At 41.4% G+C, this 12,339-nt stretch overlaps 1 protein-coding gene across 2 annotated transcripts in view; it reads right to left on the bottom strand.

The window, feature by feature from the left end:
* Nucleotides 1-12,339, bottom strand: part of Ctnnal1 (catenin alpha like 1) — a 78,582-nt gene that overhangs the window by 39,436 nt on the left and 26,807 nt on the right. Inside the window, exons 3-7 of one of the 2 annotated variants that reach the window (XM_029556940.1) lie at nt 9,739-9,926; nt 5,000-5,179; nt 2,778-2,867; nt 1,497-1,667; nt 807-1,007 (exon numbers count right to left, since the gene is read on the bottom strand). In XM_029556940.1, the coding sequence (XP_029412800.1) occupies nt 807-1,007; nt 1,497-1,667; nt 2,778-2,867; nt 5,000-5,179; nt 9,739-9,926 (830 nt within the window). The remainder of the gene's footprint in view (nt 1-806; nt 1,008-1,496; nt 1,668-2,777; nt 2,868-4,999; nt 5,180-9,738; nt 9,927-12,339) is intronic. The other variant, XM_008854644.3, reaches the window with a different exon arrangement.

Below are 12,339 nucleotides of genomic sequence, written 5' to 3'. Positions count from 1 at the left end.
TTTTTGGTTTTTTGAGACAGGGTCTCCCTGTAGCCCCAGCTGTCCTGGAACTCACTATGTAGGCCAGGCCGGCCTTGAACTCACAGAGATCTGCCTGCCTCTGCCTCCCAAGTGCTGGGACTACAGGCGTGCGCCACCACACCTGGCTCTAGTACTTTTTTACTTAGCCTTAGCCTAGGTTTAAGAAAATAGAGGTGTCAGCAACATGCCTCAGGCTGCTGTCTCACTTTGGTAAACCACTGCTATGACTAGGAACACACTTTCCAGGTTGTCAGACTTCTGCTCAAGTAGCCTCCCATCTTGAAGGCAGCAGCTGCCTTTGCTGAGGCCCATTAAGTGGTTGCCTGATGATTTGGACCAGGAACCTGTGCAAGGATGAGAGCTCTTACCCTGCCAGCTGTCCTCAGACTTAGGAACAGTGTACATATAGGGGCTCTAGCAGTAAGATTTGGGTCCCAAGAAACTCTAGGAAGGGCAGGGGTCTACTCCTCTACTTCCTCTGAAGAAGCATTTATAGAGGGATTTTCCACAGGTGAGTCTGGTAGAGGAGCAAGAACAACAGGGTAACTAGAGATGGTAATGGTGGCACAGAATCCAGGAGAATGGGCAGGCCTGGCCAGGCAGGTACTATGAGTGCCTCATGGAAAGCACTCTTTAGCCACCTAGGAGAGAGCAAAGGGATGAGATCTCCTTGCCCTATGCTGACCGAATTCACAGTCCTACTGATTGTGTTAGCTTCCACATTCCCTCAAAACATAAGCAAGAAGCTACTAAGTAAGGTTTACTTTGGTGAAAACAGTTCTTACAGCTTGAATCCACACAGAAATGAACTGCTGCAGCTCTGTTCTAGCCTGAGTGGACAACTCTAAGATGCGCTCCCTGTGCTCGTGGCTGGTGTAGGCAGAATCAGTAAAGTCCTCTGTGCGCTCCAAGATGACTTCCAGTGTGGTAGAAAGGTTCTCCTTGGACTGAAAATAAGGATTCTCCCGAAGACCTTCCATATTCATCTGAGAGCAAAAGGGACATCCATTCATGTAAGTGTTCCCACCTGAGCTTCAGTTTCTAATACTGTCCTGGAAAACATTAATAAATTCTGTCCCAGGCTGAGGAGAAATGCAATCTCCATCCAATGATTCTCTAGATTCTCCAGTAACCCAAGAGGATACTGTTCAAGGGTCATCAATAATCATGCAAGGCCTCATTCATAGAGTTGTTAATAAAATGACATTCCCAGACTGAAGGTCAGGTGTCCCTGGAGGACAGGAGAAGGCATCAGATCCCCTGGAGCTGGAGTTACATGTAGTTGTGAGTTGCCTAACATGAGTGCTAGGAACCAAACTTTGGTTCTCTGTAAAAGCAGCAAGTGGGCTTAACCACTAAACTATCTCTCCAGTCCTCTAAAGAATCACTCTAAATTACATAAAATATGGGCACTATACATAACAATTGTTTTTAAATGGAAAGAAATAAAAGCAAAATATATTGTTTATTCTTACCTTCAATTCTTTCATTCCAGTAAAAATGCTGATAGATGAAATATCAGTCTCTCTGTTTGGTTTACAGTCAGTCACGATTTCAATGACCTTATCCAGTGCCACTGTCATTCTGTCAAACACTCCTGCTTTGTTTTTATGGGCAGAGTCACAGCTGGGATGCCTGAGACACGTCTTCAGAACAGTTGAGTTTTTTACATTTTAATATCAATTTGCATCATAACACATGCAAATCTTACAGAGAACATGCCATGCTAATAAAAATGGTTCTTTACCCAAATCTCCTGGGTCCCTGGCTCCCCCAGCTGCCTCTCCTCACTAAGATGGAAGCAGGATGAGTAAAAAGCGACAGCAAGGTTAAGTGAGAGCAGAGAGCAAGGCATCGTCATACTTCAACAGGAAGTTCATCTTGATTTCAGGAAGGAAACAGCCCTGTTTATTATGCTAAAGTATTTCAAGGGTTCCCTTATACATTTGAGAGCTAAAAGGAGTGAGGGCTGACAGGAAGACAGACACTGGCTGCTTCTTTGCCCTTTAAAAAAGGATGCAAATAAAGGACAACTCAAGGTCCTGACACAGGTAGAGCATTCTGTCTCTGTTCTTGTGGCGTCACTAATGCCAGCACAGAAGTAAATACTCTCAGAAGAAAACACGACTTTGAACAAACTGCAAATGAGGTGTTTACCAGGTCATCCTTGAACCATATCAATCAGTTGGCCAACGGCCACTTAGACATACAAGCTCTTGCCTCGATATTTTATCAAGTAGAAACATAAATGAGAGGCATGAATTTACTAAACAAACAGAGGACTGATTGCAGCTCAAACTCATTGCTGCTTAACCAATCCAAATTTGCCCAGGTTTTAGATCCTGTGCACTGACCTTGCAGGGGCCTGGCAAACCTATAGGCCATGATCATGCCTGACAGGTCTCTGTTCACAATACATGATTCCATCTCTTCTGTCTAGCTGTGGAATCAAAGTGGACCCATGGATTCATGACTCTTTGGAGCTTGGGAGGAAAGATTAGCATTCTTGCTAATAATAACAGATCTGGCTCTTCAGGTCTTGGTCCTAAGTTAATACTTTCCTCTCTTCAAAAACATCAAATAGGGCTTGGGGTGCAGTTCAGTGGTAGAGTACATGCTTAGCATGCACAAGGTCCTGAATTCAATCCTTAGCACATGAAAAAGAATAAAATGAAAATGTAAAATTCCTAAATTAGATGCATTTAATCACTTTCCTAATCATTAACTTAAAACAAAGAGAAACAGTAGCCTCTTACCTTTGAGGCTGTGAGGAGCATCATTGTGCCCTTTTCAAGAACGGCCCTTGCTGCTGCCATTTTGGCCTTTTTCTTTTCATCTTTCAAATCCTAAAGATGAAATTAAATCACTGAGTCAGCTATGACTATATATGCAATCTGATCTTCTGAAAAATCAATTATTCAACAATAATAATGTTCAAAGTACAGTAAGACGATTGGGTGAGGAGAATGTTTGTAAACTGTCATTGCTTCGGTGTAAATGCAGTCCCACCTTTGCCCAGTCTCACTCTCTGAGTTCTCATTTACCTGCCATCATGTTTCTGTTCTATAGTCTGTCTCCACGCACCCCGTCTCAAACAGAAGCTCCACAGGGCAGAGCTTTGGCCTCTTTTACCTAGTGTTATGTCCCTAAGACCTAGACTACTCTGATTCCCAGTAAGTAGGTCAGTCTCTTCTGGGTAGGATGAAGGAGGCTCCTGATGGCTATTTTCAGCACATTCTAGACAAACTAAGGAAGAAAGCATTGGAACTCAGGATGCAAACATTCCAGCAGTGATCTGGGACAACACTCACCAAACACCAAGGTGTGAAAGTGGCTGCTTGTTAAGCAAGGACCCTATATCTAACGAGTTAAAATTTAAAATCAGATACCTTTCTAGCCATAGAGTCCAACTTTCAGAACCCTGGGTCATAGTCTTACTAGATTTGAGAAAAAAAATATTCTTTATACCAATTTGTTTTTCTTTCTCTTTGAGGCAGACTTGCTATTCAGCACAGGCTTTTCTGAAAGTCACTATGCAGCCCAGTCTGCCTTAGAAGTCACTATGAATCCTGGAGTAGCCTGAAACTCATAGTAATCCTCCTGCCTTAGTCCTAAGTGCTGGGATTACAGGAGTGAGCCATCAGGCCTGGCTCAATATCAGATTTCTAACTAGTTTTCCAGTCATGTCCAGAAGCACTGCTGGATCCAGCAGAAAGCACACCCAGAAGGTGCCGTTCACACTTTGGCATGAGTCATACCCAGCTTGCTCAAGAGATCTAGAAAATGTTAGATGATAAACCGTCATTATAGAAATGCTTATGCTAAGTTTTTGTAGGGGAAGAGTGAGAAAGATGAGGAAGATAATGAGAAGATAAAAGGAAAAGAAACTAGGTTATTTCGTAAAGAATAAAGATGGCAGAGAAGAAAATGAAACACAAAGGTGCCTGTACAGACAGCTTTGAGAAAGAAGATTATCACATGCATTCATTTATTTTGTGCACCTATGCATGGGAGGGCACATGTGTGGAAGGCAGAAGACAACCTGAAGGAGTCAGTTACCTGCTTTTACTTGTGGGCTACAGGGATCAAACTCAGGTGCCTTTATCCGCTGAACCATCTTGCTAGCCCATTATGCAGAGAGCTTTATCAGAGACTAACACCATTCCCCAGCCTGTGGCTTTCTAGGCTAATACCTATCTCCCAACTCTAGTGGCAACCAGGAAAGTCCATGTCCAAAACTAAGGGAGCAGTTTAAGGGAGAATACTGACAAGCATGTCAAGAAATGATCAGTTATGACACACTCAGCTAGCTGACAGGATGGAGCCATAAACACCATGATGAGGATAAGTCTATTCTGGACATGCTGTGGTCTTCCACTTCCCTAAGCATAGAACCCATGGATCTGAATTGGGAAACAGATCCTTGAAGAACTGATATCATGTTACAGTTGAAGAACTATAGAATTTAGGAGTAGACTTAACCAAATTCAATCTGCTGGCAGAGTGACCTTAAGAAAGCTTACTACCATCTCAGGTTCAGTTCCTTTATGTGTAGAGCAGTCATAACAATACCCAATTTATAGGGATGCTTTGAGAATTAAATACAATCATGTATATGAAGTTATCTAACATACAGTGTAGCCTATACAAATAAAATGATGCATATGTCGTTACTATTAATCTAATGTAAGAAAAACAGAACTCTATAACAAAATACTTTAAAATTACACATGACAGCTTATTTGCCTAAACCCAATTAGAGGAGGAAAATGGAAAGCTCCATAAAAGAAAAAGCACTCATACTGGGCCTCCTCAGAAGGAGACTTACCAGTAGAACATATTTAATTGTCATATGTGTACAAAAAAGGCATTATCCATTTACTAACTACCCTGACTTATTTATAAAGGGCTTTCAAGACATATGTTATAGCTTTAGTAAACAAAGAAGGCAGATCAAGTGATTACAAAGATCACATACCACCATCCAAAATAAAGGTACGCATGTATCTGAAGACTCTTCAGTGTGGGAAATACATACATTTTGTCTATCTCCAGTTAGATGTGCAAACTCCACCATTTCATTTCCAAACTGGCTAAATATTTGGACAAACTCTTGAAAGCTATTCACTTTCTCCAGTCTTTCCATAGTTGCAAGAACCTGAAACACAGAAAATACTTGATTGTTGGGTGATAAACACGAAAGAGATAAGAGATGGAGACTCTCAAGGCTGAAGAGAGTAAATGGAGAAAAAGGAAAGTTTAAATTCTAGGGAAAAGCTGAGAACAACACACACACTCACAGAGAGAAAGAGAGAGAGAGAGAGAGAGAGAGAGAGAGAGAGAGAGCAGTCAGAAAACTGCTTCACCTTTGGAGAGAGAGAGAGAGAGAGAGAGAGAGAGAGAGAGAGAGAGAGAGAACTCCAAGAGAAAAAATTTTTCTGTTTTGCTTTTTTTTTTGTTGGAGGTGGTGGTTTTCATTTTTTGAGACAAGGTCTTACTACACAGCCTTGGCTAGCCTGGAACTTGCTATGTAGAGTAGACTGGGCTCATTCAGAGAGATCTACCTGCCTAGGCCTTGCAAGCATAGAGATTAAAAACATGTACCACTATGCCTTGCCAGATTTTTTTTATTGACTAAGTAGAGCTGGGGATATTTCAGTCGGTACTTGCCTAGCATGTACAAAGCTGATTCCCTCACACTGCATAAAACCAGGTGTAGTGGCACATACATGTAATCCCAGCACCTGGGAGGTAGGGACAGGAAAATCACAAGTTCAAGGTCAGCCTGGGGAAATGGCTCAGTGGATAAAGTAGCTTGCAGGTATGAGGACTAGAGTTCAGATCCCCAGCATCCACATAAGCCCAGGAAGGTGTGGCAGAACATCTGTAAAGCCAGGGCTCAGGAGGCAGAGACAGGGGAACCCCTGGATAAGCTGGCTAGCTAGACTAGACAAACAGGTGAGCTCCAGGCTCGGAGAGGAAACCCTGCCGCAGAAAATATAGTGAGAGTGATTGAGAAAGACACCCAAAGTCAAACTCTGGCCTCAACACATATGTACACACATGCATTCACAAAGGAATAAGCACACACAGTACTTTTTTTTAAAAGAAGTTCAAAGTCAGCTGGGCGTGGTAGTGCACACCTTAGTCCCAGCACTCAGGAGACAGAGGCAGGCAGATCTCTGTGATTTCAAGGCTTGCCTGGTCTACATAGTGATTTCCAGGCCAGCTGGTGCTATAGGGAGACCCTGTCTCAAAAAGACCAAAAAAAAAATAAAAAAAGGTCAAGGTCAGCCTCAATTCTGCAGGGAGTTTGAGATCAGCCTGGGTTAGGGAGTATCTTTAAAAAAGAAAAAGAAAGGACTAAAGAGACAAAAGAAGACATTGTCCATACAGCTAAACATGAAGACACAAACAACTGCAGAACAATTATCATTGCTGTGCTTGCACACGGTTTAAGATTGTGCCCCCACAGTTCCTGTGCTGGAAACTTAGTCCCCAGCATAACATTCATGTGAGAGCTAGGGGGACATTTATGAGGTGGAGCCTACTAAAAGTATGTAAGTCACTGGAGGTGTTGCCTTCAGAGGTGATTAATACAAGCCCTCATGGAGCCTTGAGAGTTACTATAAAAGCAACAAGATAGCCAACGTTCATGCCTAACATTCTAGCTCTCAGGAGACTGTGACAGATAGATCACCATGAGTTCAAGGCAGAACCAGGCTATAGGACTGCATAGTGAGTTAGAAGCCAGTCTAAGCTACACAGAGAGACTTGCTGAAAATAATTAAAAAAAAAAAAATTTGAGCCTGGCATGGTGGCACATGCCATTAATCTCAGCACTCTGGAGGCAGAGGCAGGCAGATCTCTTATTTTGATATATCACAGTGAAAGATTTATCGTCCTCTTTTTTTTTTTTTTTTTTTTTTTTTAAAAAAAAAAAAAAAAAAAAAAAAAAAAAAATCTAAAGGACAAGACCCCGTTGGACATGATGGCACACATCTGTAATCCTAGTGCTCAGATGTCTGAGGCAGTAGAATCACAAGTGCGAGAGACCAATCTAGGTTACACAGAGAGAAGAATACAAGACTGGTCCTTCCCCATCTTCCAGTTTTGCCATGTGATCTCTCTCAAATGTCCAACCACTGTTTTGATACCATCCACCACATGCTCTCATCAGAGGCTGAAGAGACAAGGCTGTCTGACCTGGATCTTGGAACTTGAGCCTCCAAAAGTGTAAGCTAAATAAATCTCTTTTCTTTATAAAATACTTAGCACCTTAGACATTTTGATACAGCAATAGAAAGTTGACTAATATAGTAATCAGAGCTTTAGAAAACTAAGAAGGGAGTGAGGAGAAAAGACAAACTGTATAGGTCACTGAACCAGAATTGGAGGAACCCCAGTTTCTGAGGGAAATGGAGGGGTGGAGTGAAGAGTAGAAACAGGTTTTAAGAATTAATGAGAAAACAGTTTGGATCAGTCAGGAATTGCCATGTTGAATAAATTAATTACCAAGAAGCTTCAGGCAGTGGGGAATGAATCTGTAGTAGTCAGTAGATAATGCTTTGTTCTCTTGACATAAGAAATAAAGTAAATAAATGTGGAACACATTTTTCAATAGTTTTTTTTTCTAAAATAACTACTGAATTTTAGTCAGATCAAGATAGGTTAAGAAAACACAGATATCCTGTGTTTACTCATTTTTAATGAGGATTTGGCATGTTAACCTGCTCAGGAAGTGCAGGCCACTCACACAGATATGGTCAATCACAGGTTGAGCATGGCCTCCACCTTTCAAACACAGGAAGGTTGATCTTTCCTCCCAGCACTCTCTCCAATTTCTTTTTCCTTTAAACTTACACTTTTTGATTCACTTAACATTTATCAGTGGGTTTTACCTGAAAATCCTGCTGAAACCATCTGTTCCCTGGCTGGTTTGATTGCCTTCCTTTTTGCCTAGGGAACTATCCATGGAAAGCTAGAATTGCATGTGCCCTGGGTTTCTCATGACCACCATCTAAGGATGTCAAGAGTTTAGATTCATTCTTTGGGTTTTGTAATTTTTTAGAAATATTTAAGGACTCTCAATCAGGCATGGTAGCACAGCACACCTTTAGTTCTAGCACACAGGCAACAGAGGCAGGCAGATCTCTATGAGTTTGAAGCTAGCCTGGTCTATATAGTGAGCTCCAGGCCAGCTGAGGCTACAGGGAGACCTTGTTTAAAAAAAAAGAAAAACAGAAAGAAATATTTAAGGCTTCTGTATATGGAAACTTTACAGCTGTGGATAGTTTTCTCTTTTTTTGAGACAGGTCTCATATAGCCCAGGCTAGTCTCAAACTAAAGATGTAGCTGAGGCTGGCCTTGATCTCTTGATCCTCCTTTCCCCACCTCCAGAGTGCTGGGATTACTTGTGTGTAACACCCATCATATTTTGGTTTTATGTGGTGCTGGACTTTTGAACCCAGGGTTTAATGCACACTTTGTAAGCAGTCTACCAACTGGGATACATCCAATGCCCAAAAGATTTCAATTTACATTTAGTTATAAATTGTTACTCTTGGACTTGGAAAATAGAGTAGTAAAGTAAGGCGAAAAGCTGGGTGTGGAGGTGCACACCTTTGACCCCAGCCTGGGGAAAGTGAAGGTAGGTGATTTCTGTGATAGTGAGGCCAGCCTGTTCTGAGACAACTGGAGCTAATTATAGAGACCCTGTCTCAAAAACAAACAAAAAAAAAAATCACAGGAATGTAACCTTTGAAATGCAATTTTATAATCTCTCCCACCTTATAACTTTTGTTTTATAACAAAGGCTTGGCTGCATTGTTGGAACTTAATTGCTCCAGGCAGTGACCACTTTCCCCCTTTCATTCATATCCTCTGCACAGATTCTTTTAAAACTAGTCAATTCAAAAGACTGTGAAGTTAGACCCCAGAAAATGGGGAAAACACATAGTACTCTTGCATTAGGATAAAAACCTTTGAAGTTTCCTGCTCCATGTCTTGCTCACTGCCTGAATGAGACAACACACCCTTTTGCAAAACTAAAAGCTGCCTTGCCTAGTTACTTTATCTGCCTTTTCTTTGTGTGGTATCAGTGGGGTCCTCAGACCTTACGTTTTATTTTATTTCTAACATGAAGGACTCAGGATATTTATTAACTAGGTCTCCTGAGCACACATATTCTGGTACTCAGCTAATTCTTCCCAAATGATACATATTTAAGGTTTTTAGCAGTAAGTTTCAATAAGTAGACAATGATGTTTTTTACATAAAACATTTGCATTTAAAGGTTCAGGTCCAGTAAATTAGAAATGAAAGCTTATAGAAGAAGCACTACTTTTCTTTTTTTTAATGTATATTAAAAAAATTTTTTTTTGTATGAGTATTACCTGCACATGTGTAAGTATACCCATGTCATGCAATGCCCGAGGAGGTCAGAAAAGGGAGTGGGATTCCTCTGGAACTGGAGTTACAGACAGCTGTTAGTCATTATGTAGATACTGGGAACCGAACCTGGGTTCTCTACAAGAGCAGCCAGTGCTCCTAACTGCTGAGTCATCTATCCATCCCCAGAAGCACTCCTTTTAAACTATAGGCAATGATTATCATAAACAGTTATAACTGACAAGCATTGCCAAATTATCTGAAATTAACCTAAACGATTTTGAATGACAAGAGACACAAGTACAGCCACTCCAGAAAAATGAGTACCTTATTTCTTGATGTTATTATCTGCTTGATGACAACTTGGTCTGCCAGTAGCAACACCTTTGTAACTGAAGAAAGAAGAAGTCTTGCAGCCTTTATGACTCCAGTTTTGTCCGTGAAAATTGTGACGTGGCTGTCTGATACTGGCTGCTTCAAGCTGGTTACATCTGTGAGTGCTGCAATTGTCTCTCCTAACAAGAAACAAGGAACATCACAATGGGAATAAGACACTTAAAGAAAATGCTACACTTTGATCTTTAATATAACATCTATGAAAACTTGGCTCTTGAATCTTCAGGAGTAAGAAACTGTATTAGTTAGTTTTTTGTTGCTGTGATAAAACACCATAACCAAGGGAATTTACAGGAAGAAGAGTTTATTTGAGCTCACAGTTCCAGGTTCGAGGGAGATTAGAGGGAGGGAGGCAGGGTGAGGTAGCTGGAGCAGGAGCAGAAAGCTAAGCACTCACATCTTCAAGCAGGCAAGGGAGGCAGAGAGCAACTGGGGATCCAGAAGGCTTAAGAACTCTCTAAGCCCGTCCCCAGTGACTAGCTTCCTCCAGCAAGTCCACACCTTCTAAGACCTCCCAAAACAGTGCCACCAACTGGGGACAAAATGTCCCAATACTTGCAGCCTATAGGAGACATTCTCATTCAAACCATCACAAACACTGACCAAAACCAACTTGGGGAAGAAAGGGTTTATTTACAGTATAGTTCATCATCAAGTGAAGTCAAGGCAGGAACTCAGGGCAGGAACCTGGAGCGCAAACCATGGAAGAATGCTGCTTACTAGCTTGCTTCCCTGGCCCATGCTCAATCTGCTTCCTTATACAAACAGGACCACCTGCTCAGGGGTGGCACTGCCCACAGTAGGCTGGGTCCTCCCACATCACTCAACAATCAATGCCCCACAGACATGACCACAATCCAATGGAGGCAGTTTGCCAGTTGAGGCTCCCTCAACTCAGGTGTGTCAAGTTGACAACTAAAGCTATGCAGCAGAAACAGTCTTGTCTTAATGGCTCCTGTGAAGCTTTCTAGCAAGAGTTTAACACATTCTTCAGGACCAAACTTTGGCTTTGACTCAGAAAAATACAATTTTTCAGAGCTGGAGAGATGGCTCAGTGGTTAAGAGCACTGGCTGTTCTTGAAGAAGACCCATCTTTGAATCCCAGCATCCACATGGCAGCTAACGTACATCCATAACTCCAGTTCCAGGGGATTCAACACCCTCTTCTGTCTCACAAGCATTGTGGACACTGCACAACATGGGTGCACTTATACACATGCAGGCATAACACTCATACACATAAAAATAAATAAGTGAGCCAGGAGTGGTGGGGCACACCTTTAATCCCAGCATTCGGGAGGCAGAGGCAGGCAGATCTCTGTGAGTTCAAGGCCAGCTTGGTCTACATAGTGAGTTCCAGGACAGCCAGGGCTACAGAGTGAGACCCTGTCTAGAAGAAACAACAAAAAATTAACCATGAGAATCACCTAGCATGTTCTTTTCGTGAATGAAGGAATTTCATTTTATTTTTCCTGACAAAACCAAGAGACCCTCCCAGTGTCAGAGCAAGTCAGTGCCAGGGACAGCCCATTTCATGAGAATTGCCAGATGCCTCTGGATAAATAAATAAGTGAAAATAAATTAAAAAATTAAAATAAAAATAACCTCACAATCTAAAAGCTGCCTGCTCTGCAAGACAGAAAAGTCCCAGGGGTCGAGAACCAAAAAACCTAAATCCAGAGCAATGAACAATACAAAAATTCCCAGGCCTGGGCTAGGCTGGGGTGTGCCAGGGGATAAGGAGAGGTCACTGTCCAGCACCACTCCCTAAAGGAGCATGGGTTTAGAGTCCTAAAGAAATACTAGTATCTAGTGACTGATTTTCTCACAAAAGTCCTGATGTCAGTTTTACTACATATACACAATGATGCCTTGGCTGATAGGCAAAGACCCTTAAGTGAATGTAATAATGGCCAGACAATATAGTATGAAATAGTTAAAATCAGTGCTTGGAATGATCAATCTTTTTGGGGCATATAAAACAGACTGGAAAGGACAGACTTAGAAAGGCAACTCTTCTGTTCTTGTTTTATTTTTTACTTTATGTGTCTGAGTGTTTTGCCTGCGTGTATGTAAATGCACCCATGCAGGAAATGCCCACTAAGGCCAGAAGAGGGCACCAGATCCCCTGGAACTGGAGTTACAGATGGTTGTTAGCCGCCATGTTGGTGCTGGGAATCAAACCCCCAGTTCTTTGGAAGAAAATCAAGTGTCTCCAGCTCCAGGCTTCAAAATTTTTTTTTTAATTTTTAAAAATGATTTATTTAATAACAACATACTTAGAAGAAGCATATCATTACAACACAATTGACATATTCAATAACATTTTCCTGAGGTAGGATGCATCTCTTTCAAATTTGGCTGTAAATTTTTAGGTTTACAGTTGAATTATTACAGTTATACAATATTGTACTCAGTATAAACCCTATAAGACATAAATTAAATGATGTTTTAACCTTTAAAAAGATCCTCGATTTCATTATTAAAATACACACTTTCATACAGAAAAAATCATTAATACAATTGACACTA

This window comes from Nannospalax galili, unplaced genomic scaffold (assembly GCF_000622305.1).
Source record: "Nannospalax galili isolate Female #2095 unplaced genomic scaffold, S.galili_v1.0 scaffold666, whole genome shotgun sequence".
NCBI classification, from domain to species: domain Eukaryota; kingdom Metazoa; phylum Chordata; class Mammalia; order Rodentia; family Spalacidae; genus Nannospalax; species Nannospalax galili.
Note: the sequence above shows the minus strand (reverse complement) of the source record. Positions and strands in the feature narration are given on the sequence as shown.